This window comes from Saccoglossus kowalevskii, chromosome 17 (genome assembly GCF_978046115.1).
Source record: "Saccoglossus kowalevskii chromosome 17, keSacKowa6.1, whole genome shotgun sequence".
Lineage (NCBI taxonomy): Eukaryota > Metazoa > Hemichordata > Enteropneusta > Harrimaniidae > Saccoglossus > Saccoglossus kowalevskii.
In genome coordinates this window covers 23,844,865-23,872,861 of record NC_140657.1, presented here as the reverse complement: position 1 = coordinate 23,872,861, position 27,997 = coordinate 23,844,865, and the positions used below count along the sequence as shown (strand labels likewise).

The window sequence follows — 27,997 nt, the reverse complement described above, 5'->3', positions numbered from 1 at the left end:
GGCTGAATCTTATTTATTTTAAATTTTCAGGAAGTCTCGGAGAAAGGTGAGAAAGTGACACAGCTGGAAAGAGAAAAACAAGCTTTAATACGTGAATTATTTGAAGTGCGTGCAAAGACCAGCCGCCCACGGGACTCTGCAGATAATACCACGTTTATGTGACCTATACAATTATACAAGAGAGCTGACAGTTACGAAATTTTGAACAATACTGTGTTAAATCAATACAATCAAAACCTTTTTTTTAGAATTTTTATTTTAAAGGTGTATTCACAATTTGGAATCATCTTGTTTTTACAGGAAATGTTCTCGGAATTTATGTAAACTTTGTCGATGACAATAATTATGAAAAAAATTGCGATGGAACTGCGTGGAGAACAATGTTAATATTTGTTATAATATGACAGGGTAAAATTTTGTGTAATATTTCAATATTTGGTCCCAAAATCAAAAAAGATGTAGGTTTCATGGTCCTACATAATTAATCAAATCAAAAGTATTTACTTTTTAATAAATCTTATTCGTAAATGGCCGACAGGATCTTGTTGAGGGAGAGAAAATTGCCTTTTGTCCCCAATTAACACTCCATTCTTGCTGGTCATTGCATCTGCTATTTGCCTGACTCACATATCCATAGTACTGTAGAATACATTATTTTCGCTTGGAATTAATTTTCGCTATTTTCGCTGAAGGAATGATTCCGTGAAAATAAAATCCAGCGAATATACTTTTAGTTTCCACTCTTCTAAAATCACTGAAAATAAATTCCATACAAAACACTCAAAATGTCTATTCAGGGATAATAAATTCCAGCTTATATAAAATATTTAACAGTATTAGGAAGGAAGGCCGGTCACTGGTAGCATAGTGGTTGTCGCATCAGACTCATGATCGGTAGACCCGAGTTCAAATCCTACCTTAGGCTGAACATCAAAGGGTCGACCCCTACCCTGGGTGAGTGTGCCACAGACTCAATGGGAAGGCCAATTCCACTGGCCGAGATTCATTCACTAACGAATGCGACTTTGGGGGAACCTTGGTTAAGGTCCGCAGGTGCTTGTGTTCGACCGGGCCTGGTTGACGCCAGGATAGCGCATTAAAATTGCCATTTGACAGAGAGATGGCCACACGGCCCTGTCATGTAGTTCCAAACAGGAAATGACTTCTGTGGCAAAATGCACTATGTGTCAGCACTAGCACTTGCAATTAGCACTTACAAAAAAAGTCAGGAGAGACAACAGTGACATTCAATGTTCGGAACTGTCGCCTGGCACAAAAACATTTTTTAAAAAAAAAAATAGTTAAAAATTAAATAAAAAAAAAAAAAATAAAAAAAATTAACAGTATTAGGAAGAGTGGACCCAATGATAGAAAATCGAACACTATTTAAAGGACAAAAACAATTTATGTTGCTCTCAACCAGGTCTTGGCGGCCATTTTGCAAATAAGGTACCCGGTATATTAAAATGTGTATGTATATTTTGTGACATCACTTGCTGTGGTATAGTGCACAGTGCCCTCTAGTGTTGACCTTTTGCCATGTCTAATTGTATGCCAGGTGCATTCATCATGAGTTGTGATTTGCTCATCGTAGCATCTACTGTCACCGCTATATTGTTCCGAACACTAAAACAGCAACATTGCCGACTACACTGCTGACTGGTTTGCTATGCACACCTGGAGATCGTTACGTGATTAAAACAAGTTGGGTCAAACCAACTTCAACAGGAGACGTCAAACAGATAGTGGGGGACTCGGACATGTTGAATATAAAGAATATCATGATGCGATTGCCTTTCAATTTATTTCATTCAATCGTATACATTTCTATATAATAAATAGTGAATATATCCAAACAAAATGTATGTACTGACACAGTATAAAATGTCAGGACATGTGTCGTAGAGGTCATGAGCATGAGCACATTTTTTAGCCGAACGATGCACCCTTGTAAAAGTGGTTTGAACTAACAAGTTCTAATCATGTAACAATCATAAGGAGCACTCCAGTCAACAGCTTAGCTGGCAATGTTGCTACTGTCAAATACTTTATTTTTGCTTGGAATTGATTTTCGCTGAAGGAATGATTCAGTGAAAATAAAATCCAGTGAATATACTTTTTTTTTCCATATTTAGATTCAACTCATCAAAAATCGGTGAAAATAAATTCCATACAAAACACCCCAAAAGTCATTTCAGCGAATATTTATTCCTGCTAAACTAAAGTATTTTACAATATTCAGAACAATATGGCAGTAATTGTTGGGACAATATTCAAATTCCTGACATTTGGAAGGTTTTTATTTTTCAGGAATTTTTGCACCGAAAATAGATTTTTTTTTCTTGCGTATTTTATTTTGAAGTGTTAGGAATCAAAAACACATACATGAACTATGTCCCAAAAGATAACAAAAATTCTGTAGTGCCAAAGAGGTAAACAAGAGTGTTCATTAATTATGCAAATGAGATGCAAAAGTTTAATATATTTTTCTAGACACGTATCTATCTCAGTGAATATTTAGATTTTTAAACATGCAAAAGAGATGCATTAATTATAATGATAGTAATCCGCCAATAAGATTTCAAAGTTCAGAGTTAAAATTGAGATTTGGTTTTTAACTGCCTTAGTCGCTATGATTTTCAGAGTTGACATAAATGATATCTGCCAAAAAAATATTTTGATAGCAGGCCAGCGATGCATGCTTAGTATATTTACAGTTTAATATAACTGCCAGATTTATGATTTTTATGCTTGTAGCATATTGATATTTCCAGCAATACTGAAACGCTTGTTAGGTCAAATATTTTGCATAAAATTAGCATAAATATAATTATTTCTTCAGATGACAATAGGTGAACCATTGATGAAATACTGCTAGCAAGTTTGGCTCGTCAGACAGTCCAAAAAAGAGGACCTTTGTTTTGGGTTCTATGTGTGTGCATGTTTGACGAGACAAACCGATTTTTGTCAACGTTGGTAGAAATCATAAGCATGCATGTTTCTTTTTTAATTCATTCATATGGCTGTCATGTTTTTCCCAAAATGCATGCATTTTATCAACTATTTCTCGAACATGTCTCGGCCAATTTCATTCAAACCTGGTATTGACATCAATTGTACTAGGGTCTTTGAATTTTGTTTCAAATTTGTGTACAAAGACCAGCCTTAATAGTACAAAACTCCACACTATTGATGAGGAACATGAGCTCAATTATTGGACACCTGACAAACTTCGTAGATAAAAAAACTCTACTTCCCTGTTCATATTATTTTAACTCTAGGAAAATCAGTTGAAAGATGCATGAGGTTTTTAATCAAATTAATGAAAGAATTCACAAGATCAGCATTGTTTGCTTGTCATGGCAACAGTACTGTATATGTATGCTTCACAGGTGTACAGATGTACCCACCTGATATACTGTGGATATCAATTAATTAATTTTCGCTGAAAAGGCTTTTTGGGCGTTTTGTATGATGTTATTGCTTGATTGTATGTTTTGCTTTTTGATGAGTTGAATGTCAAATATTGAAAAAAAGTATATTCGCTGGATTTTATTTTCACGGAATCATCTCTTCAGCGAAAATAAATTCCAAGCGAAAATAAAGTATTCTACAGTACATTACAGGAATAGCTCAGGAAGTTTGTTTTACCAAAATCTATGTGGCGTTCCACTTGCTGCATATCACTTCATTAAGACCTAGAAGCTTTGCAGTATTGCACATGCTGATCAATGAGCTATGTTGGTTGACAAAAATGTTGTCTTCTGAGCATTTTCCCTGCCATCACGGTGAAAACAAAGGCCAAAAATGTAACGAGATTCCCCTGAACAGGGTAATAAGATATGTACAGCACATATATAAATTTGGTTGTTCCTGATTACCTCAAAGTTGAGTTTGCGCTATTTCCCAGACTTGCATGATACAGTGGTGTGAGTCTTATCATCATAAAACAAGCGAGCTCCGCTCCCGGGAATAGCGAGTACCTAAGTGAAATGTAACATAAATTCCAGCCATTAGTGGAGTCACAAAGCAAGTTGAATGCTGCGTAGATTCTCGGTGTTAGTGGAGTGGCGTATAAAAAGTGGAACGCAACATAGATTTGAGAAAATCTCATTTAATGAGCCTTTTTATCAACTTACTGAAATGTAATTTTGTAGCTCATAACCATCACTGTGCATTCACTGGTGAAATTATTCATAGTAAAGTGTACTGCACAGTAGTATTTATTATGGAATTAATTTAAATGATGACGCAAGTATAGGGGTGAATGTCATTGAAAAGCATGTTGATAAACCTTTGTCAATGTTTGCGCTTTGTTTATCAGAATTTAGTTTCTCAACAAATTTACTTGATATGAACATATGCGAATTTGTGAATTAATTCAAAGATGCCAAACATATCATCAGTGCGACATATGGCAACTGTTGTACTCCATGCAATTTATCATAAATCAGTGAAAACTCGCAACACATGACAGCAATAATTTTTCCTACACTATCTACCTACATTTTTCAACTTTTGAAGTCTTGTATATTTATTTTTTTCGGGAAATCAAATTTTTGCAACATGCAGAACAATTTGATAATGACCATTTGTACAGTATTATACTGCTGTGGAATATAATTTAGCAATTTTTCGGGTCTTAGCAGTTATTATTTATGTATAACCGAAGACATAGAAGATAAGGATATACAATTTTCATAACAATGCATGATAATAATCAGGATCTCACGAGAAATCAACTTTCGCAAGTTGTTTCCATGTTCATTAATCAAACGTAGTCATGAAATTTGTTTAGTAATACAGATAAAACTCCAAATTTATTCACCATCAGACTATCTCGCCAAAATTTTTCTGCACTTGTTTTCTTAAAATTTCTAGTAATGAATGCTAATTTTGGAGCCAACAGATAAAATTTGAGTCAATTTTCAGTTTTTACTCAAAAATGTGGCTATTTTTGTTTCAATCTTCTGAAGGAAAGTGCAGACTATAAATGGAACAATTTTGTGATGAAAAAAGGGAACTGGTGGTGTACAAGGTTAAACACTATGATGAACTAAATATTTTTCTTCACTTAATTTAGAGCTAATTTTTTTACCCAATGATGCATCTACATATGTGGTTTTGTTCAGAGTAATCTCTGCTCACTTCCACTGATCTACCCAACAGTGTATTATGGGAATCCTGGACAGATTAATTCAGTTTATGAATACTCTTTATATTGTACAATTATAACTTTCTGAATAAAATTCAGGATTTGTATATTCCTTCTCGCATTTTGTCATGTGGATGTCACTTCCTGTTAATTTAGACTACTGTAAACCATATATTTTGACATTTTGAGCATATTCACCGTTTTCATTTCACAATTTGTAAAGGAAACAATGAGTTTTATTGCTATTTTACATGTTCAAGTAGATTTAATTTAGCCAATTTTACTCATCAGTGAACATGGCGAAATTAAAATAATTTGAGTCCTTGTGCTAGTCTGAAGTTATTCCTCAGACATGCATCTACAAATTTATGACATAGAAAATTTGTATACATGTGTAAACTGAGAACAGACTTCTAAAGGTAGAGTGAACCAAGCTCGTATTGGTCACCAAATCCAGGAGGAGAATAACGCACTGGAGAGGGGCACTTGTAGCCAAGGTGTTTATTGCTCAACTGCTAGGTCTGGAACAGAGTCTAAATAAATTCCATACAATGTATCAATATCATTATGCAAATAAGTAAACTAAACATCATAGCCTCAAATCATTACAACATGTACACTAATTGCATTATGATTCAATAAAATATGGTAAAGTAGCAGTCATTTTTAACTGTTACTCAATCACTGACCTAATTCAAATCTGATGACAAGTTTTGATGACAACACATTCTTTTATTGTATGTGATCTGATTAAAATATGGCCGACTGGTGGCCATTATTTTTTTATATCTTGCAAGTCCATGACCCAAAGCACATAATTCAGCCAGCCAGGCAAGCCCACAGTCCTGAACATGAACTATTCAACCCCAACATGATTTGCAATATCCACCAAATATGACAAAAACTCAGCACTCGAGTCACACATCTTTATTTCAGGAAGACAGCACAGCTAAATCAATACAATAGGTTATTGCACTATCTAATAACAGATCTTGTAGAGTACCGGTATACATGTATTACAAACATCTGGTTACAAATGTCTTCATTCTGTGTTCAACAAATGTGTTATCTTGAAAATTATACATATGCTAATCAAAATTTAATACCAAAAATACCAAAATTGAACTTTGGGAAAAAGTTCCTTTTGTACCCCCATCCCTAACCTTAACTCTGCCCCCATAGATAACTATAGATGTCCTTAGGAGGGGCATGTACAATTAAATGGGGAGTGCTGGAGGGTAGGGTTAGGGATGGGGGGTACAAAAGGAACTCTTTCCGAACTTTCCGAAAGTTTGAAGATGATCAGATAAAAACTGTTTGAGTTGGTGTAACCACAAGAAAAAGTTAACACCAGAGACATTCGCGTGGACAGACATTTTCCCTTCATATTTACCAGTAATGATGATTGGGCAAGGTAAAGAGCTTTGTACAAAAAACGTTGATGTACTCGTATAGCCGTGTAGCAGGTTTGTTATCTTCATAATTGTTCACTTTCGGTTTCCCCTATCTCGTGTGGATTAATAAATTATTACATAAAAATATTATATATTTGCATCTTATAGCATCTTCACCAATATTGCACGTTACGAGTACACATAATCATCCATCTGTACCACAAATCACTCAAACTTCAATATTTCTTCGTCTCCAATTCTTTCAATTCTTCTCTTGCCTTTTTATTTGAGTCCAACAGATTTCGAAGTTTGCTGTTCAGATTTTCATTTTTCTCCTCCAATACACTCAAACAAGAGTCCAGTTGGTCCAGAGTTTGGTTGAGTGTGTCAAATTCTGTGAAGCAAATAAAAAATCATAAGAAAATAAAGAAGACACTTCTACTAAACCCTTCGCTAGTTGTCAATTGCAAATTTCATTTGACTACAATAAATTCTATCACTTTTGTGACTAATGACTAAGAGTAATTTCAAAATATATGAATCATTTAAAAGCATGTCAATACCAACAGAAATGTACCCAGTAATACTTAAATATTTTCGCTGAAGGGATGATTTAGTGAAAATAAAATCCAGTTAATATAGCTTTATTCCTATGTTTTACCTTCAACTCATCAAAAATCAGTGAAAATAAGCTCCAAACAAAACACGCAAAAAAGTCTTTTCAGCGAAAATAATTCCAGCTAAAATAAAGTCTTTCACAGTATCAGGAAAATGCATTGCATGAAATAAAGTGTACCCTACAGGAACACATTTCACTTTCTAATTTTCTGAAAAGTTTGTTAATTTTTTTTATATCTCCCCCATTTGTGAAGTAGTTGCACTAGTTGGCTAAAAAAAATTGAGGCCTGTCCACTGGTTCCAGACAAGTACATCTTAGGTGAGACAGGTAATTTACAAATAGGTTGGTTGTCTGAGGTCTAACAGGTAAATAAGGATACCACGTTTTTACTATCTGATCAAATGGTTGATTACTAATTTCAAAAAATTGTTTTCAAAACAAAAATTGTTTTCAAAACCTATGAAATGATGGTGAGCCAATGAATGACAATTTTATTTCTAATAACAACTTTTTTAATTTATCTTGCTGGAAACATCAATAGGACAAACATTTTTCTCACCAACAGGAACAATAGAAAGGGAACTTTTAGGAAACTAAATTTGAATTTGTTTACATTAAATTTATATAAAATAATATCAACCATTCAAGAAGACAATACAGTAACACATCTTGCCACAGACCATAGAAAACATAGTTCACAGCTTTAAACCACAAAAAACATTGACACCAACAACAATTGACTTGTTGCCAGTATATTTTCACGCATCTTTATAAAAATGTGACTTGATGAGAAAACTAATTTGTCTCTCCCTATTGTCATATCCTAATTTATAGTTATTAGATGTGCAGTTACCATGGACACAAGATTTACTAATTAAAACTAATAGACATGTAATCGCAATAAATCTAGGGATCAGATGTAAAACTATATCTCACAACAATAAGAAAATAAATTACTGCAGATTATTATTTCCATTTGATACCAGAGTGAAAATGACATGAAAATATTTTATATATACCGATAGATTTACAACAAATCAGCGAAAATAATTCCTGACCCACCAACCAATTCATTATGGATTGCACTGATGAATCAATTGGTAACAATAAACTAGTTTTCAGTGTGAATAGATTCTACCTGGTAGCTAAAATAAAGCATCACCCTGAATAAAAAAGTACACAGAATTGTGAAGACTGTGAAACACTTTATTTTCGTTGGAATTAATTTTCGCTGAAAAGGCTTTTTGGGCATTTTGCTTGGAATTCATTTTCACAGATTTTTGATGAGATTAATGTGAAATATAGGAAAAAAAGTATATTAATTTAATAACTAATACATCATGACTTGTAACCATGGTTTTAAGTCAATTCGAATTGTCTGGTTCTGTACCGTATTTGCTCTATTAGTTACATATATGCAAGTGTAAATGACAGACTTGAGAGATGTATTATTCAATATGCAATGTTTGCTTAAATACAGTCTTTGGCTTTTATTATTTCCACAAACTGGGGGTCAACATTAATTCAGCTCTAAAAGTTTCATTTTTTCCTTACTGGTCATTTGTCCACCAAGTTCAAATTGTAGGTGGCCAACTGGAAAATTTAGTAGCCAATGAAAAAAAAAAAACTATTGGTTGCCAGAATTTATAAGTTTTACAAATACACAATTAATTACACAGAAATACCAATTATGTTAAAATTCAGATATTTCAGATGCGATGTCATTTGTATCATTATTGGCCAACACTGATTCACTGACAGGGGGAGAACCACTTTCAATCGCCTCATTCTGCTACAAATTGCATGGTTTATCACCCCGACTTACAATGTCCAAAAAATGCATCGATCGTTGTAGGTTATTTCATCACAATAATTACGGTATGTATCACATAATAAAATGTGGATGTGCAATTGTGGATGGAAGCATGCCACCAAGAGTTGACAAGCTCTATAATCTGCTTAGTCATCAGTCAGATGTTTTAAGGGTGCCACCTGGGTACTTTTTTTTAATTGCCATTAATTAAATTTAATCTCCATGGTGATCAAAATGTTCACAATTTAGAGGCCTGTAATTGTAAAATATTTTTATAGTTATAAACCCAACATTTTTCATTTGAAATTAGTCTCAAATCCAAACTAAATGAATGGATTGGCAGAGTACAAATGCCCATCATTCTATGAGTCAGTCGCACATCAATCAAACAGACTATGACAACTTCGGTAATTATTTTTCAAAAATTTCCCCTTGTCCCACCAAATCTGTGATGTCACTGCACAAGTTTATGAATATTTAAATTTTGTTTTGTTGACTTCAGTGTATTTTCATCTGAACCCCCATCTAGAATTTTTTAGGTACTGCAAGCGGAGAAATATTCACTGGGTGTAATTTCAGCAGTTAGATGTTACCACGATATTCACAAGGTTATAATTTTGCTGATTAGTAAGGAAACATTACATTCTATTGTTATCTTGGAATATTCACAGTGGTTTAATTTAGCACATTGAACCACCAGCAAAATAAACAAAAAATAACAGCAAGCATATAATTAAGCTCTGTACAGTATAATGTTCCAGCCAAGTATCTCATGTTTTTGAAGAGAAGAATGAAAGGTTACGTAACTGTGACCAGAAGACGCTAAATCTAAACTGCAGACAAACAATGTTGGTCTAGCTAACTAAGTGTTGTTTACTGTAAAAGGATTAATTATTCTAAATTCTAAAATTATTTTAATTTTGCTTATTTCCCTGATGCTTATTTTCTATTGCGCTAAATTAAAACCCAGTGAATATGTAAAATTTAGCATAGAACACGTTATCTAAATGATAAAACCGTGAATTTAAAATCCACTGAATATGCCTGAAATGGTTAATCAGCGAAATTTAAACCCAGTAAAAGTCATTTTACAGTAGTATATATATATGTGATTTCTATATCATTGTTGTTGTGTGTTGACTCTCGTATACATGTACATGTTATCAGTCCGCATACTGTAAAACTATTTATTTTCACTCATTTAATTACTATTTTGAGAATATTCACAGTGTTTTAATTTCACAAATTTGTCAAGGAAACAACGAGTTTTATTGTTATTTTACATGTTTACGTAGATTTAATTTAGCAGATTTTACCATGGATGTACTAGTACGTCCATGATTTTACTTATCAGCGAAAACAATGAAATTAAAACCCAGCGAATACCTAATGCACATACAGTATAGTGAATGTATGGAGATTCAATGCAAAGATGTCTTATTTGAGATGTCCGCATTCAGAATTGCCCAACAGTTAAATTCATATCCTTGTCCATTACCAAAAAATATTCATCATGGATTTTTTGGGCATACTGGAGGAAAATAGGGTAAAAGTCTCCTATTCTCGCAACAGTTAACCTAATTTGTTTGCACATGGAACTTTTATTGAGTGATTTGTTTAATTAAATGTAATGGATACTAGAAGGGAAATATGTCTGTTTTTACAGAAAGATGTATGAATAACAATGCAACAAAAAGTAAGACTTTATGAAGAAATTAAAATATGTATTTGAAAAATATGCATATGTTATAACTACTAAAAAAAGGAGTAATTTATGGACAAGGTTTGGAGTATTGACCCATTTACAAAATGTACTAGTATTGCCACTTAAATCTATTAGATGTTTAGGGATTAAGAGATTAGATAATATATGATTGTAACAAAATTTGGGGCGACAAACATTTTCTAAAAGTATATTGTTAATATCAATTATCAAAAACATTATCTCTTTATTGAGCCACCATTTTAAAACATAAATTTTGATGATGTTTTGATTCAAGTTTATTTATTCATATTCTACTTTATCTATTTTTTATTTTATCATAATTTTGTTGTATTTTATTCAGATCTGTTTTAGTCTAAGTTGTAATAGCGATGTCTTTGCTCTTTGAACTTTTGTTCGGTTTTGTTAGATTGCTCATTTTAAAATGAAAAGATTACGTTGGAAACTTACCGTGTGTTTCGCTAGCCTGCAAGTCTGGTGGTGCAAAGTTTTCGCCATATAAATTAAATGCATTTCCACTTTCTTTCGAACCACTGTTCTCTCCTGAATCGTGGTTTTTATGTCGTTCATTTGCCATACTCCCTTTTCTGTGTAAATAAATTTGAACCCTGACCTCTCGGCAAATTCTCGCGTGGACGTGGGTACGAGATCGCGTTATTGTTATTATTTCAATTCGCGGTCGAATTAACTGCTATGTAAGAAAGCCTGTGATTGGGTCGCTTGGCAACTAACTGAATACCTCTTGAGCAGTTTTATGTTAATGGTCATTAGTTCGATAACCAAAACAGTAACAATGAATAATTTTTACGGAACAAGTTTGTACCTGCTGCTCATATATTTCAAGAAAAAATGAATATATACGATAAAATCACATAAAATCTAAATACACATTGTCCAATCATGAATCATCTTACACAAAAGGTATTAGTGGGCAATACCACTTTTACAGCGGAAACGACGTGTTAATTATTTTTTTGCAACTCGTTTAAAATTACATACAATAAAATATGCTGTTCAATTCAACTCGGCTTTAAGTAAATTAGATTGAATTTTAGTTTTACACCACTTAGATAATATATTTATTTGAGTATTTCGGACGCGCACTTTAACGAGCTCTGAACATTAACCCACTATTTAGTGGATTCGCCCGCCTGCCCTTGTTTTGAGGATTCTGCTGTTCGCCATTGTTTTCCTGGCACTGTGACCAACGCTTATATCAGTAAGAAATCTACTATCATCGGGCCTTTTTAAAGTTTTTCACTTACTAAAAACCTTCCAATACACAGTTGGTATATCTAAGGTAGGGTTAATGTTAATTTGAATATATATTTCTGTATAATAATGTAGATATTTTCAGTGTCCGTGTGTATTGTGAATATGACGAATTCGAGTAACAAAACAAAGATGGCGTCACCGTAGTTTAAAAAGCCGATAGTTTTCATATCGAAAGGATATTTTCAACCGCGAAACCAACTCATAATGATGTTTATTGTCGAACACCGGGCATGTATGCAATTCAGTTTAGCGTGGAATAGTATTTTAGTCAGAACGTGCTATTATAACTTGCTACAAAAGACATCTAATTAACCTTTTTGACTGACCTCTGAGGACGCGTTAATATTTACTATATTCAGCGTAGCTTGATTTAGCACGAGGTAATAAGATTGAAATACAACATTTGTAATATTTATTATTTATATTTACTATAAAATCGTGTCCGACTTCGTAGTTTTCCAAAAAAATTTCACCAAGTTTGGTGGATCAGTTAAATCATGTTTGGGAACGTATAAACATGCACTTAATGAGTGTTTGTGAAAAACCGTTGTACCAATTTAATTTTTTTTTTATGTATACAGATTTCAAGATGACTGAAGAAAACAACATTCAAGAGGAAGAGTTGTTGGATTATGATGAGGAAGAACAACAAGAAACTACTCAAGAGACAGGGGGTGATGGGGACAAGAAGAAAGATGTGAAAGGAAACTACGTTTCCATTCACAGTTCAGGATTTCGTGATTTCCTTCTCAAACCAGAGTTGTTGCGTGCTATTGTTGATTGTGGTTTTGAACATCCGTCAGAAGGTACATACACATAAATATATATATCTAAAAGTTGCTTTTCTATTTGTATTGTATGCAGAACACCTTTCGCTGAGTATTGCAATCGACATGAAAAATGTTGAACAAATTTGGTGACAATTCCTGTGATATTAAAGCACTAAAACTTCCCTACACTTGAGAAACAAAGTCCCATTGTCTAATCACAGAGTAAAACTAGTTTTTATTGTTCATTCAAGACCAACAACTTTCATTCAAATGTTTGAGTGATTAGCACAACAACACAGCACTCCTGTAATGCATGCCAACTTGATGTTTGGATAGTGTTGAACTAACAGTGATGTCAGTGTTATTTCTGGATTGATCAATTTTAATTCTAACATCCATTATAAAAATATACATATGAAAAATGTTTAGAGACCTTCACTGTATTTTGGGATGCACTTCTAAATTAAATTTCAGGATTCTGGTAGATAAGATTACTCAGACCCAAAGCTCTTGAAGGCAAGATGTTTTCTGTACATAATAACAAAAAGGAAATACAACTTTAAATGGGGACCTCCTGTTAAGCTAAACTCCAGTAAAGTTACTTACTGGATTAACATTACAATGGGGAAGGCCAGGGTGATCAACAACATAAACAATGATGTCCGTGATTTCCTGGTGCAATCACAAATTTAACAGCTTCCCCCATAGCAAGCCACAGAGAACACATAGATTACATGCAATTGAATTCATGGTTATTATACCTATCTTTTGTTTGCAGTTCAACACGAGTGTATTCCTCAAGCCATCTTGAGTATGGACGTGTTATGCCAGGCTAAGAGTGGTATGGGAAAAACTGCAGTTTTTGTACTGGCTACTCTGCAACAAATAGAACCCGTTGATGGACAGGTAATTAATAACATTTGAAATCACATAATTATGTGCTTAACATTAGATATTACCAGTTTGCGTGTGGCACGATCTAGGTTGGGTGGTCCAAACAAGTTCCTTCACTGGTTGAAAGGACAAATTCCAGACGTAATAGCTAGAATTAGTCATCAGAACTTCTACCCAAGATCATTCCTTCAAATTTCCTGTCTCTTTCAGGTTTCTGTCCTTGTACTCTGTCATACTCGTGAGTTGGCATTTCAAATTGCCAAGGAGTATGAGAGGTTCTCAAAGTACATGCCAACAATCAAGGTTGGAGTGTTCTTTGGTGGTATCAACATCAAGAAAGATGAACAGACGTTGAAAAACAACTGTCCTCACATTGTGGTAGGAACCCCGGGACGTTTGCTGGCTTTGGGAAGAAACAAGACACTGAGTCTGAAACATGTCAAGCATTTCATTCTAGATGAATGTGATAAGATGCTAGAACAGCTTGGTAAGTTCTAACGAGTTTGTTTAGGTTGTTGCATGTTTGGCTTTTGTTGAATTGTAAAATCTGTATTAGAAGCCGCGGCTTCTATTAAAATGGTACAATTCAAAGGAGGGGATGAGTCTTCTATTAGAGCATCTATTACACATATGAGAAATTGTGATTCTTTTTGGTTCTCAGTTGTTCAAAAAAAATGGGTGAAACTTCTATTAGGGATGCGGCTTCTAATACAGATTTTACGTGTTATATGCTCAAACTTTTTAAAATGTCCTGATTATAATAAATTGAATTATCTATTCCAAGTCCTGGAGCTATATATACATAAATCAATTAAGAACACTTTGAAAAAAAATGCTAACAATTGTAATTTCTTATTTTGTTAGATATGCGTCGGGATGTACAAGACATATTTCGTCAGACACCTCACGAGAAGCAAGTCATGATGTTCAGCGCTACACTCAGCAAAGATATCCGACCTATCTGCAAGAAATTCATGCAAGATGTAAATAGAAAATCCTTTATTATTTCATGCTGTGATCTGGTAGCGTATGGTGACAACCAACCTGTTAGTGGTTGAGAATGTCCTGGGGTTCATCCTGATGAGCTAAGCTAAGTTGGGTGGTGATCATGCTCCAGGCTGTGAAGTTGAGCATGTCTGTTGTGGCAGTAGCAATGGCAGGCAAGGCAAGGCAATCTGTAGATCAGTGCAGCATTATGGATGGATAAGCTACGTCGTCGGTCGGAGTTGCAGGAAATGTTGGTTTATGTTCGGAAATGTTAATTTTCTCTCTTGATATATCGGACTGTTAGGGAATTTAATCGTATAGTACTACAATGAAGATGAGAGATCAGTTGCCATCACTGATCAGCAGCTAGGAAAGCATTATATCTACATATTTCATGCGCCAGTTAGATTAACCCACATTTTATTTCGAGGAAAAATAAATAAGTTTCACCCCCTGTCCTGGTCCTGTAGTTTGAGATAGTGGAGATCGTCAGTTAGGTAAAAATAATTCATTGCCACCAGTGGAAAGTCTTCATGTAATGTCGCCAAATTTTAACGTCACTTAGTTCTTCAATATTTGTGAACTCTCAATATATTATCGTCAGTGGAAACCGCTGAAACCAGTATGAGTTGCGACATGGAAGATTCAATATTGCAGTATATCAGTATTCCCTGCAAAAAAAAATCGCTAGTTGGCCTTTTGGTCAGTCATTAAGGGACTCTAGTGTCTGCTCCGCATACTTCGCCTGTGAATGAGCTAAATCCTCGCATATAAAGTTTTAAGTTTGTTACCGTGTCAGCCTGAGTATCCATCAATGTTACGTGGCTAGCCTGCCCGCCAGAGATCTTGCCTTGTACGTATAACCACCTGAATGCAAAGCTAACTACCACAATACAAGTGATACCATCATCTCAGTCATCAAGAATGCTGCCTGTTGGATTCAACATGAGAGCAGTAATGTTTGATTCAAGCTTGGATGAACAAGTCGCTGTCAACAGTTGCCATCCACTGCTTCAACTCCTGCAGTCAACCTCTTGTATGTGTAATCTGGAGCTATCACCAAGTACCAGGCACCCCATACTTGGAATTGAGCAGTTGCTGCCCAGATGGAATTGCACCCTGTATACTTTAACTAATGGGCTATCAGGGCTTGAACTTCGCAGAGCACCAATTTTGAAGGCCAAATTTATAAAATTGCTTCAATGGCCAAGGTGAATTTGTTTGGTGTCTAGGTGATTGCCTTTGATTTCTGAGAAGTTCAAGCCCTGGATTATTGAATAATAATTTATAAGCACTCAACTCCACAAAATGGCCTGGGTATTTTGAGAGCACACTGCCTAATTCAAAACAGAATTGCATTTAGACCAGAAATCTTAAAGACGCAAGTTTCTGGCAGTATGCAATAATTTGTGACTGTACTCAATACAAATATTATTACCACCTGAAATAAACTTGCTTCTTTGAGACTCTTTAGAGGAAAAAAATTGCCCAAACTCATTTAGACCTTTTTTTACTAAAATAGACCGAACTACTAAAAATGTGCTACGTGTAAAGCACATATGACTTTCATGTTGTATATGATTTTATCCCCTATAGCCAATGGAAGTGTATGTTGATGACGAGACCAAACTTACATTGCATGGTCTGCAACAATACTACTGTAAGCTTAAAGACAATGAGAAGAACAGAAAGTTGTTTGATTTGCTGGATGTTTTGGAATTCAATCAGGTACAACAGAGTTTTAGGCTTCTAATAAGTTTAATGTGTTTGCTTCTAATAAGATTTCTATGTATTTGTGCATGTGTATTGTAATGATGCAGAGGTTAAAATAACAAAAAATGTGCCAAGCTATAACCAAATACAATCCAACCTGTGTAAGTAACCACACTTGCCTGTACTGATCACTTTTAGGCAGTCCCAAAGCATAACATGAGCAACCAGTGTCCACCACAAATTTAACTTTTAGAGACCAACATAATTAGCATTCTGTTCATAAAACAGTTTTTTCACAGTACCACAGTCTCGTTAGATAAATATTGTGTTGAATGTACAAGCTTGTAATCCATGAAAAATAACTCAACATCTATATAAAGACCACCTGTCTATAAGGATCAATTTAATAAAGTCTCTTGTGTGGTTGCCATACACGCGTTTGATTGTATATGAAGTAATTTGTGAGTATTTCCTGGCGAGTTTGCATGCTTTTTCCCAGTTTTGGATGAACAATATAGCTCACTTCATAAAACAATAGCGTTATTAACATTTTGTATTGTTTATGCTAGTTGTATGCATCTTGAGTATTCTTTAAATGACCTGAAAACGCAGGCGATTCTGAAAAATCTTTGCATTGAAAGCAGACTATCGTCGATTGTAAACAATGACTTAATGCCAGTCAGAGATTTCTTTGTGAGAGTCACTGCTCACATCGTCGGCAATAGTCTGGTAATTTTTTGGCGTGAATAAAAACAAATGTGATCCAGCAGATGCAACAATTTTGCTCTGGTCTTACAAAAAATACTTTTGGAGTTGAAAAATACTAGAACATTGTACTTTAGTTTTATAATGCAGTCTATTGAATACACAAAGATGCATGTAGTTACTGCATTATACTTGTACTATGAGTGAGAGTAACACAACTTGCCATTGTACTGACCTGCATCATAAAGTGAATGTTTAGAAGGTGAAACTCGTAGGTTAATTAATTTGTTTCCGTCTTGAGGACCCATGTTTGGTTATTGTAATCCACCCTACACTACCTTGTACATGTCTTGCCATGTGTGGAGGGATGGGTGTCTAAAACAAAATATAGATTTTTAGCTCGTGTTTGCTGCTGCGGCAAGAACAAAAAACAATGTTCACTTTTTCCGGCCTTACAAATAAAGTTTTTTTGCTAAAATGTTTTTTATTTGGGGCACATATTTTAAGTTTCAGTAATTCATCAAGAGGATGCAGTGTGAGAATTAATAAGAGAAAAATGGCACACTGACCAATAATGTATCCTTTTTAGGCTAATTATCAGTTCTCTCAGCATAGGTAGCTTCTAACTGGCACTAATTTGACTGGAGTAAAAAGATGTTCTTGCTGGGAAAGTTTTGCGGTTTTGTTGTACAGTCAATTCAAGTACAGCATCACATTGGGGCTACCCCGGCTGGCGTTGACAAGTACATTTTACATTGGTCTATTCAAAAATCAGTGAAAATAAATTCCATACAAAACACTAAAAATGTCTTTTTAGGGAAAATTAATTCTAGCCAAAATATTTTACAGTATTTTAGATTACTGACATTGAGGGCAGCGATGTATTTTGCACAGGGCAAATTGTATACATCGTACCTATAACAACTCTGGTTAGCTTTTTGTGATGTAGTGCTATAGTTGTAATTTACGTGTTAAAGCGGGAGGGTCATCGCCTGTGTGCGCATGGGAATCGAGTCCCAGGCGACGATAACAATGTGCGCTAACACGCAAAGGCTCATGGGAGACGCTTGTTTGTAAACAATGACACGCTATGGCCATCTGACGCATGCACAGGTGATAACTCCCCCGCTTTAACTTCAATGGTCTTGTATATTGGTACTAATAGTCTTGATCATGTAGACGTGTACCATATTCACTCGATTAACAGCACATCTGCAGTATTGGTGGCCTGCGGTACATAGAATTTAGTGGTCATTGTGGCTCCCTCCAGAATTTAAAGGATATCTTGCGTTATCATAACTTTTCAAGTGAACATCGGACATTACTCTAAAATACTTCAATTTAGCTGGACTTTTTACTGAAAACATTTTTTTTACTTGATTTTATTTTCATTCTCTCGATAAAGATGCCGAAAATTAATACTAAATAAAAATAAAGAACTTCACATCCTAGTTTGTGTACAGCAATCACACAATACAAAATTTGTTTGCATGAAACTTGCATTGCGTTATTAGGACAATAAAGCGTTCTTTAAAATTGTTCATGTATAAAATTAGCTGCACCACTTTTTGTGGCACCATGCAACCTTTTCTAACAAGTTAAATGATTCCCCGGTCATCTTGCATAGTAGATATATTAACTTGTGGACATTTTGGTTTTAGGTGGTGATATTTGTGAAGTCTGTTCAGCGTTGTATAGCTTTATCACAACTATTGGTAGAACAGAATTTCCCAGCCATTGCCATTCATCGTGCTATGAATCAAGAAGAAAGGTAATAAATGTGCTTCTCTGTTGTACCAAGTTCCAATATTGTTCTTCATTCTAACTGCAAAACTCGTGCTTTTTTGAGGCCTGTATATTTTTTATTTGTATGAATTTTGTTTGTCTATTATAGATTGGCCAGATACCAACAGTTCAAGGACTTCCAGAAAAGAATTCTTGTGGCAACTAACTTATTTGGCCGTGGTATGGATATTGAAAGAGTTAATATAGTATTTAATTATGATATGCCAGAAGATTCCAACACATATCTACATAGGGTGAGTAATATTTTCTTGTATATATGCTGTCTTGCATATGAAGGTTACATTATACAGGGCCTATACTAATATTCATGATGCAATTATTATGCCAAATTTTTCTGATAAAAGTAAAATACTTGTAATTACATTTTCAACCAAAAATAAAATATTCAGCCAAAACATGAGTCACTGTTTGATAAAATTTCTGAAGTTCTTCTTAAATTGTGAAATTAAAACCCAATTGATGATTTGAATTTAATTAAATTTACAGATTTTTATTTGAAAATTCTTGCATGATTAGTAACGTCGTTTGTGTTTTGTCAGGTTGCCCGTGCTGGTCGATTTGGTACTAAGGGCTTGGCAATAACGTTTGTATCAGATGAAAATGATGCCAAAATATTAAATGAAGTGCAAGATAGATTTGAAGTTAATATCGGAGAACTGCCAGATGAGATTGACATCACATCATACAGTAAGTATACGTGTAATGTTTGTATTGCCTTGGAGGCTTACTTTCAATAGATCGCATCGTATCAGCTACTCTGCTAAGTGCGACACCCTGATCCACACCCAGTGTATGGGCAACAATTTTTAAATGTACTTGCACATACAGTACAGGTAAATGAATGCATACATGCATGCAAGAAAGTATAATTTATTTACTTACAGTATTTGCTGTATTACCTGTAACTGTAAAACATAGCAACTGTAGAAAAACCTTGCCCATCATGCAAATGATATAGAACACTATGTTTGCTCTATTAGCTGCTCATGCTTTAACAGGTGTTTATGGTTGAAATGAGTCTTATCGTAAAATTTCTAATTTAAGCATAATTATTTAACATTTTGATCTTCCCTGAAGTCTAATTTTGGTTCTTCGTAGTCATTGACTCCTTTTCAAGAATACAAGGTTAATGGCTAGCGTGAATGTGTAAACTTTTTTCATCCCAAAGATAAACTGAGCATTGAAGAGAAATATAACACTTTTGCAGTGTCAACAGATTGCTGAGTCAGTGACCTGTTGTCACTGCAAAAGTGTTGAAACTTACTAATTCCTTGATTTAAAAAAAAAAAATCATGCCATTTCCTCCCACCCAAAGCCAAAAGATCTTGCTTCAACATCGGTAAATCTCTTCAGCATTAGCCACGAGGTTGCTGAACTGTCAACATATTTAAATGAGCTATGGTAATTTCGACATGTTGGTGCTATCTGGCATTACCATTGGTTAATTGGCGACTTGACCTATCAGGTCGAAGAACACTTACAGGTCAATTCGTGTTCTGAAAAAAACATGGCAAATATGACATTGAGTGTTTGCATGCAAAAAACAAAACCAATGCCTATTGCATTAAATATACTATTTATAATAGAGATAATGTTTTACCATTGCATCAACTAAAATTGCCAAATGTCCACTCACACTTAATTTGTGGTCTAATAATGTACTTTTTTCTTTTATTTCAGTTGAACAGCGTTGATTACATTGCCTTGGAAACATGATGCTTTTGATGTTTTGTTTGTTTTTTTAAAACCTTGGGATGAGTCTTGCCAATTCCCACTCATTTTGTCTATATTATTGTCTTTTTATCGTTTCTATAATATAAGTTGAGAAGGGTGTTACCGTGGCAATCATATTACAAGTCTATTACAATGTTATGCAAGAAATAGTCGGGCTTAGATTAGTATAGCTACCTCTTTGGATGACAATTGTAAAGGATTACTCAGTTTTACCCATTTATCATGTCAACTATCAGTCCTCTTTTTATTGTAAAATGACAACCATCTACTTTTATTGTATTTTTGTCATACCAAACTTTTCAGATGTTTAGAGATAAATAAAAGATTTTCTATTTCCAAATCATTTATTTGCATGATTGGTTATGCCATCAGAATTTTGGTTTAAGACAAATGTTCTTGTACGGTATGTTATTATTGTGACCTTCAAATCTAACACGGACAATTCACAAGTGGAGTGTATTCCTTCTCGTATTTAATGAATGGTGCCTGCAGTCCTCAGTTGTATGAATATACAGGGCATTATCAGACTTTTAATGCCCTTAGAGCACCCAGTGTACTGGCCAATCATGATTGTGTTCGTGTAAAAGCCATTGCATGTTAATGTTTCACTGTATTTTCAACTCGTGAATAATGTTGAAAATTTTTCCTGGTAGATAGAAATTTTTAAAATGCATTTCGAACTCCAGGTTAGTTGCACACAACATTCCCCATAAACGTCAAAAGATGGCAACTGCTTCTAAAATTGACAAGTCTCAACTCTGCATCTCGATGGCCAGTCAGACTAGCTGTATCAGGATAATGCTCTACCATGTGACAATTAGTTAGAGAATGTCCTGTTCACGAGGTGCTGTTAAAACCCAAAGCTCTGAATGCATACTATAAAGCGCACGTATGTACCTATAAATTTGGTTGCTCCGAATTAAGTTTGAACGGTTTCCTCAACTTTAGCTGTTTTCACAGACTATACGAGCTGCGTTCTGTAGCCGTTGCGCAGATCCCATAGAAATACATCAGTGGGATTGGCAAGAGAGTGCCGTTCCATCTGGATGGAATGTTTTGATTTAAAGTCGGTCGTCATTGATTGGGAGGCCATCATCAAACAACGTCCCTTTTACAAACAGATGAAATAATTTCAGCGTTTTCTTTACAGAATAATTCTTGACAAAACTTAGAAACATCACATTGAAAAAATACAGGCTCTAAAATTATGTCTATTGAAAAACAATTCGACCGACAACCAGATCGCGCCACAATTTCTTGCTTGAGCCAGAGTTTTACGGGTGATTTTATTGTGTTCAAAAATGTTCCATTTCAAACCGCGCATACACACAGACTGGTTTCTCGAAATGCATACTATTTACGTAACTTGTCATTGATAAAAGTTGGTGAAAACATTTATAGCAATAGCACTAGAGTGAAATATCAACGTGGCTCTGCATTCTCCATGAATAATCGTAACTTGCCATGATCACGGTGAAGAAAAAAAAATGGTTACTGTCAACAGTTTGCTGGAGTCCGAGCACTGTCTCAAAAAACACTTGCACCAGTTTTTACCTTGCCCGTACCATAAAAGATGGAAGGTATATTAAGGGAAAAATTTCTGTCGTCGTTACTAATTTTATTCCAAACTTTATCAATCTTGGTCACCTTATTCATCAGTATAAAGCTTCCCTGATTAAGAATGACAGATGTCCTGTATGAAAATGTGCAAAAATTGAGAAAATCTGATAAAATATTTTGACTGTTTCTTTTTGATTCATCACTGGTGATACACATTCAATGGTCACTGATCTCAGTGGAAACATGCATTGTTGTATGTCTTCAATGAAGCAATTCAGTTATCTTGTAATTATATCCTTGGTAATGTATCTCCCAAATCCCATGGGAATACTAGACTGGGTTTCAAAACCAACTCATGGAGAGTTTTTGCACAGTCTGATACACATTTGCAAACCTAACAATAAAATCTTTACAGAAAACAAGATGTCAGAAAATCAATATAAGCACTCCTACATAATACATAAAAATACATATCAAGCAAAACGTTGCATCCACATTTTGAAAAGAAAATTGTACTCAAAATTATGTATTCTGTATTTGACAATCAGTTCATTTGACAAATGAAAATTCACAGGAATTTGTTTCAGCTATTAAAACAGAATGATAAGCTTTTATAATACTAATTTACAAACGCATTTCAAAAACAAAGATTGAAATGTTTGAAGATGTAGATTCTCATCAGGAGGCAACAGTACTGTTGACTTCTCCCTCCACTGGACACCAACTAACTATTTAAGTTGAATTGCATACAAAGCAGAGCTTGCAACATGATAGCTATTCATAGAGGGTGTTTTTTTTTTACTTTTCAAATAATGAAGTAGTCACACAATGAATATAATAAGGCAGTTCATATTTGTCTCAGTGAATCATTCATTTTTGACACCTGTACAAAATACTTGGACAGAAGCCAGCTAAGATTTTCTGTTATCTTGCGTGTTTTATGAATCTATTCACGTCTAAATGCAGCACTTTTTTTCTGAGATGAGGCATTAATTGTTGGAACAGTCCTTTAATGTGGCTGTTACGACTACATTCTGACCGGCAGCCACTAGAGGGCGTTATCACAACTTCAACATAGAATGGTCATGAGGATTATTTAGTTCTCATCACACGCGAGTTCTCAACAAGTTGTTACAAACAGTGTGATCGCGCGATACACTAGTCTACACTTCCGAGCTTATGCAAATCGTGTACAAGCTCTGCAGGGTCAGTACCCAATCAGAAACGTCATGTTACGGGTCTTTTCTGGGGCGACACTGTTTTCTTAAGTCGTGCGCTAATTGGTTAACCAATCCTGTAAAATTACAGTTGCATAATTGAATATTGCATCACGGTGGCCATAGACCAATGGCTGTAGCATCTGACTCCATCAGACTGCTTTCATTCGTGTTGACGTATATTTGTTATACTGTGTTGAAGCAAAGACACTTGTGTCTCTAGTGTATTTGGTTGAAGTCCTAACTATAAATTTAAGCAGTCGGAAGTGTGATATGTGTGATGAGAAAAGAGTGTGATTAGTGTAGCATATTGTTGCGTTGCGCTGCGTTGCGTTGAGAATCTAATCATATGTCCTTTGCTTTAAAAAAGAAACTATCTAAATACAGTGACATTGATGTACAAATTTATTATTTATGAACATTTTACCAATATTGATGTACGCGTTGAAGTTTAGCGTTTTGACAAAAGAGTAAATATTGAGGAAACACAACTCAAGTTTTGTAAATTTATTTAAATTTGCTTAAAACCACAGCAAATCCTATAATTTCTGGAGAGCTAGGTGGGCTTCCTGCAAACACATCGTTCTGTTTACCAGTGCTTAAGAATGAAGAAGCTGAAAACAACCGTAAATATTGGGCTTTCCAAGTCAAAACATTTTGACACGGTTTAAGTTTTGTTCGGTTAAACCAAGGCGTGGAAGATAATTGTTCCTTTTTGATTCCCGTGTGCGAAGCACACAATGGGAGTATGTGCGGTTAGTGTGGCTGTGTGTGCGTGTGTGTGTGTGTGGGGGGGGGGGGGGGGGGTCTGTGTGGAATTTCGTACATACATGCTCTGGGATAATGCTCAGACCTGCTTAGTTTCTGGTTGAAATCCGTGCATATTAATTATCTAATTTGCATATTAATTAACTGATACAGAGTATTTTCACTTGTTTCTCCTGTACTATCAAACAGATTTTAATGAAACTTGGTACATGGATGATATTGGATAATGCTTGGGCCTTATAAGCTTATGGTTGAAATCTTTGCATATTAATTACCTAATTTGCATATTAATTAACCGATGTTAAGCATTTTCAATTGTTTCTCATGTACTATTATACTGATTTCAATGCAATTTAGTACATATATGCTCTGGGCAATGTACAGACTTGACTAGTTTTTGGTTGAAATTCTGTAGATATTAATTACCTAATTTGCATATTAATTAACTGATTTTCACTTGTTTCTCTTGTACCTTTAAACAGATTTCATTGAAACTTAATACATAGATGCTCTGGGATAATGCGCAGACCTGACTTGGTTGAAATCTGTGCATATTAATTACGTAATTTACATAATATTTAGCCAATTTTAAGCATTTTTAATTAATTTGTTCCAAGTACCATTAAACGGATTTCAATTAAACTTGATACATACACATGTCAATTTTTAAGGATAAGCCATATACATGTTAAGTTTAGGATTAAATTTTGTGCTTACTAATTACATAATTTACATAAATTAACCAGTATATAGATGCTCCAAAGATATCTTGAGTACCACTGATCACTCTTTAATGAAACTAAGTACATAGGAGATTTTAAATAATCCACAGATCAGATTACTTTAGGGTTGAAATCCATGCATATTAATTATCTGTTATTAGTTTCATATGTGTTTCTTAATATGCCTAACTGTAATGTAATAAGTACTATTGCAGATAGGGACATGCAACCCGTGCTATAATTGTATTGTCTGACCATATATATGACCAAAATATCAAGTCATCATATATGGTCATTATTTCATTAAACATTTATGATTGTTAAACCATAGCTACTTGGAACCACTCTTATTATTGCTTGCAGTTATATTTTTAAATGCTGTATTTGATTTATTATAAGCAAGTGAACTTACTGTGAATAAAGTTAGAACACCTGGAAGACGTTATTGGTGGACTGAAAAATGATATAAGCGTCCTAACAACACAGAAGTCAGAACTGGAAGACCGTCAAAAACGGAATAACATTGTAATACGCGGCGTAGATGAAGATCCAAACGAATCGTGGGATCAATCAGAGGATAAAGTGAAGAAATTGTTAGCCGAGAAATTGAATATTACAGGCGTTGATTTTGAAAGAGTTCACAGGGTTGAAACCGGAGTCCGGGGTAGGAGACCACTTATTGCAATGTGTGTTCGATTCAAAGATAAGCAGAACATTCTATCAAAGAAAAAAGAACTGCATGGTACCAACATTTTTATTGATGAACATTTCTCACAAGAAACCAGGTATATCAGAAATAAACTATTTGCAAAGAGAAAAGAACTAATTGCAAACAATATACGTGCCTTTGTTAACTACAAAAAGCTTGTCAGCTATGAAGGTGGGAAAATGTGTGTATATACTTATAGCAATGCCAGTGACTCTGTTGTTAGACAGGGTACTAGTATTTCAAGATAGGGGTCTGGCACGGGTAAAATTAATGAAGATATGGGTAAAGTAATTAGTTACATGTCTTGGAATGTACATGGTTTATTGAGCAATGTGAATACTGTGAATATAAATGACAAAGACAATGCTATGGTCAAAATGACACATATTTAAATGATTTTGTTTATGTGTTTTTAATGTAGTATTTGTACTTTATGCCTCCAATACCTTCAGCACACAGGAGTTCTTTCTAAGCTTTCTTTGAGTGTCACTATAGTCACCGAGTTGTTGATGTTGTCATGACGATGCTACGGGCGACGTGGTGGAGTCCACGTGCATTCATGACAACGCATGCACAGTATTAAGACTATTGATTGAACAATTAACACTGTCGATTATAAAAATAGGGGGTTCTAGCGTAATAAGGGGGAAAAGGACCGGGGCATACGGTGACGATTGTAGTTACAATAAATACCTGTCTATATTATACTACTGGTGTCTTTGTGACTGAATGGTGCGTATAAGTGTCGAGCGAACCCACTGTACTACTCACTGCCTTGTGAGTTACCCATTCCCGATGCAACCACTTTCCGCACATTAAACACCTATAACAACCCTGATAGACGGAATAATCACTGTCTACACTATTCATCCAAAGAGTTCATGATATGTACAAACAAACTTGGTTTTATACAGATCTTAATAACTATCCTAAACTTGATAAAAACAGATTTTAAGATCGATTTTGGGTGTGAAAAATATTCGCATTTAATTAAAGATAATAACTATGCCAGCTTAGAACATCATCCCACAACTCACAACCTGGGTGAATCTGATCGTAAATTAAACATACTGAGGTATATGAGAATCTGTAAATTATGCAATTTAACATCATTTTTGCCTTGTATGCCCATGTTATGACAATCTTAGAAAAAATATTTCCCTCTATTTTATCAGTCAATGCAGTTTGACAACTTATCTGTTCTTCAAATTTCGAAATTTACATTTTACACTTCTAAACATAGAGAAAATATACTTAACCAGTTGTAGATTCAATGATTATTTAAAGGACTCCATCTATATGTATTGTTCTATTTTTGATTAATTGTACTTATCATAGATCTGTGGTACATCGTGGCCATTTCACAATTACATCTCATCCTTACAATTAATTAAATACAAATTTAGTATATTAGTCTTATTTTTGACTCGCTGTTAACATAACTCTGTACTATGGTATTGGTGATATATGAATTGGGTGCCATAGGATGGTACTTGATGGCCAACCAACCTAATCAAATATGTATTTTGCATTGTACGAGTGCAAACTAAGTTATTAGGAAATTAGGATATTAGTACCAGCTGTTTTATACGCATGCGCATTGGCCGATCCTGTCAAATGTCGTCATCTGTTTTGGGGCGTGTCTGGTCGATGTGAAATTGCTTCAGCCATTGGGTAACAGAATTACCTGGTGTCTGTAAAAAAAACCGCTGTAAAGTAGAAGAAAAATGAATTTGCGCGGTTTTTGCACTGCCATTTTCTGAATGATTTTCGAGCAGCAATGGAAGCCGACCATTTAACTATCCAGAATATGATTTTAAATGGCCGAACTTATAGAGAAACCAGTCTTGTATTGGAAAGCACGTTTCCGGGAAGGAGAGGTGTCGAGGTAGAGTGGCGTGGTGAGTAGACCCCCCCCCCCCAGGACGCCGAGTTGGGCGTCGGTACCGAGAGGGAATATGGTGTCGAGCGACCAACATAGTAAACCAAACTTAGAACTCACGATACTGGTGCAGACGACTATGGTCGAACAACCATGAAAAGTAAATGGCGGGACTTTGGTGTTGCACATTTAGCGCAGAAATAAAAGACACGCCCACACTTGAACACACACGATGTGCCGCCATAAAATGGCAGGATGAGCGGCTTCCTTTGTGCACAATCAGCGTCAAGTTCATGAGTGAAACACGACGCACTTGCTAAGCCAGACCGTCTGGTGGCGCCCTACTATTTCATCAATCACCAAATATACGATTATCCTGTTCCCGAATTGGACATTTGTTTATTTGGAGTAATTTCCAATTCTACGCCAGGTCCTTAGTAATTAATGATTCCACGTATTTATTTGGCCGCTGTTTGACAGACGTAAAATGCCATAATGTTAATTCGCGGAAATTTAAACACACTGATACTGAAAGTGAATTACAAAATTGC

At 34.9% G+C, this 27,997-nt stretch overlaps 3 protein-coding genes across 4 annotated transcripts in view; 2 read left to right on the top strand and 1 right to left on the bottom strand.

Annotated features, from left to right (window-relative positions):
* The window catches only part of LOC102801870 (suppressor APC domain-containing protein 2-like), a 31,173-nt gene extending 25,906 nt beyond the window's left edge, over nucleotides 1–5,267 (top strand). For both annotated transcript variants that reach the window (XM_085492322.1, XM_085492321.1), the window contains one exon: nucleotides 31–5,267. In XM_085492322.1, coding sequence (XP_085348448.1) covers nucleotides 31–162 — 132 coding nt within the window. In that variant the 3' untranslated portion in view covers nucleotides 163–5,267. The remainder of the gene's footprint in view (nucleotides 1–30) is intronic.
* Nucleotides 5,268–6,067: 800 nt separating this feature from the next.
* On the bottom strand, nucleotides 6,068–11,357 carry LOC100377390 (bublin coiled-coil protein-like). The gene is made up of 2 exons (XM_002738588.4): nucleotides 11,155–11,357; nucleotides 6,068–6,943 (listed from the first exon to the last, which is right to left on the bottom strand). The coding sequence occupies exons 1-2, from the start codon at nucleotides 11,279–11,281 to the stop codon at nucleotides 6,786–6,788; spliced, it is 285 nt and encodes a 94-aa protein (XP_002738634.1). The 5' UTR covers nucleotides 11,282–11,357; the 3' UTR covers nucleotides 6,068–6,785.
* A 506-nt stretch (nucleotides 11,358–11,863) lies between these two features.
* Nucleotides 11,864–20,931, top strand: LOC100376228 (spliceosome RNA helicase DDX39B). The gene is made up of 10 exons (XM_002738580.3): nucleotides 11,864–12,004; nucleotides 12,561–12,785; nucleotides 13,528–13,655; nucleotides 13,854–14,130; nucleotides 14,508–14,626; nucleotides 16,227–16,358; nucleotides 18,710–18,819; nucleotides 18,943–19,087; nucleotides 19,394–19,541; nucleotides 20,535–20,931. Exons 2-10 carry the CDS (start codon nucleotides 12,569–12,571, stop codon nucleotides 20,546–20,548), a joined length of 1,290 nt encoding a protein of 429 aa, XP_002738626.1. The 5' UTR covers nucleotides 11,864–12,004; nucleotides 12,561–12,568; the 3' UTR covers nucleotides 20,549–20,931.
* The last annotated feature ends 7,066 nt before the right edge of the window (nucleotides 20,932–27,997 follow it).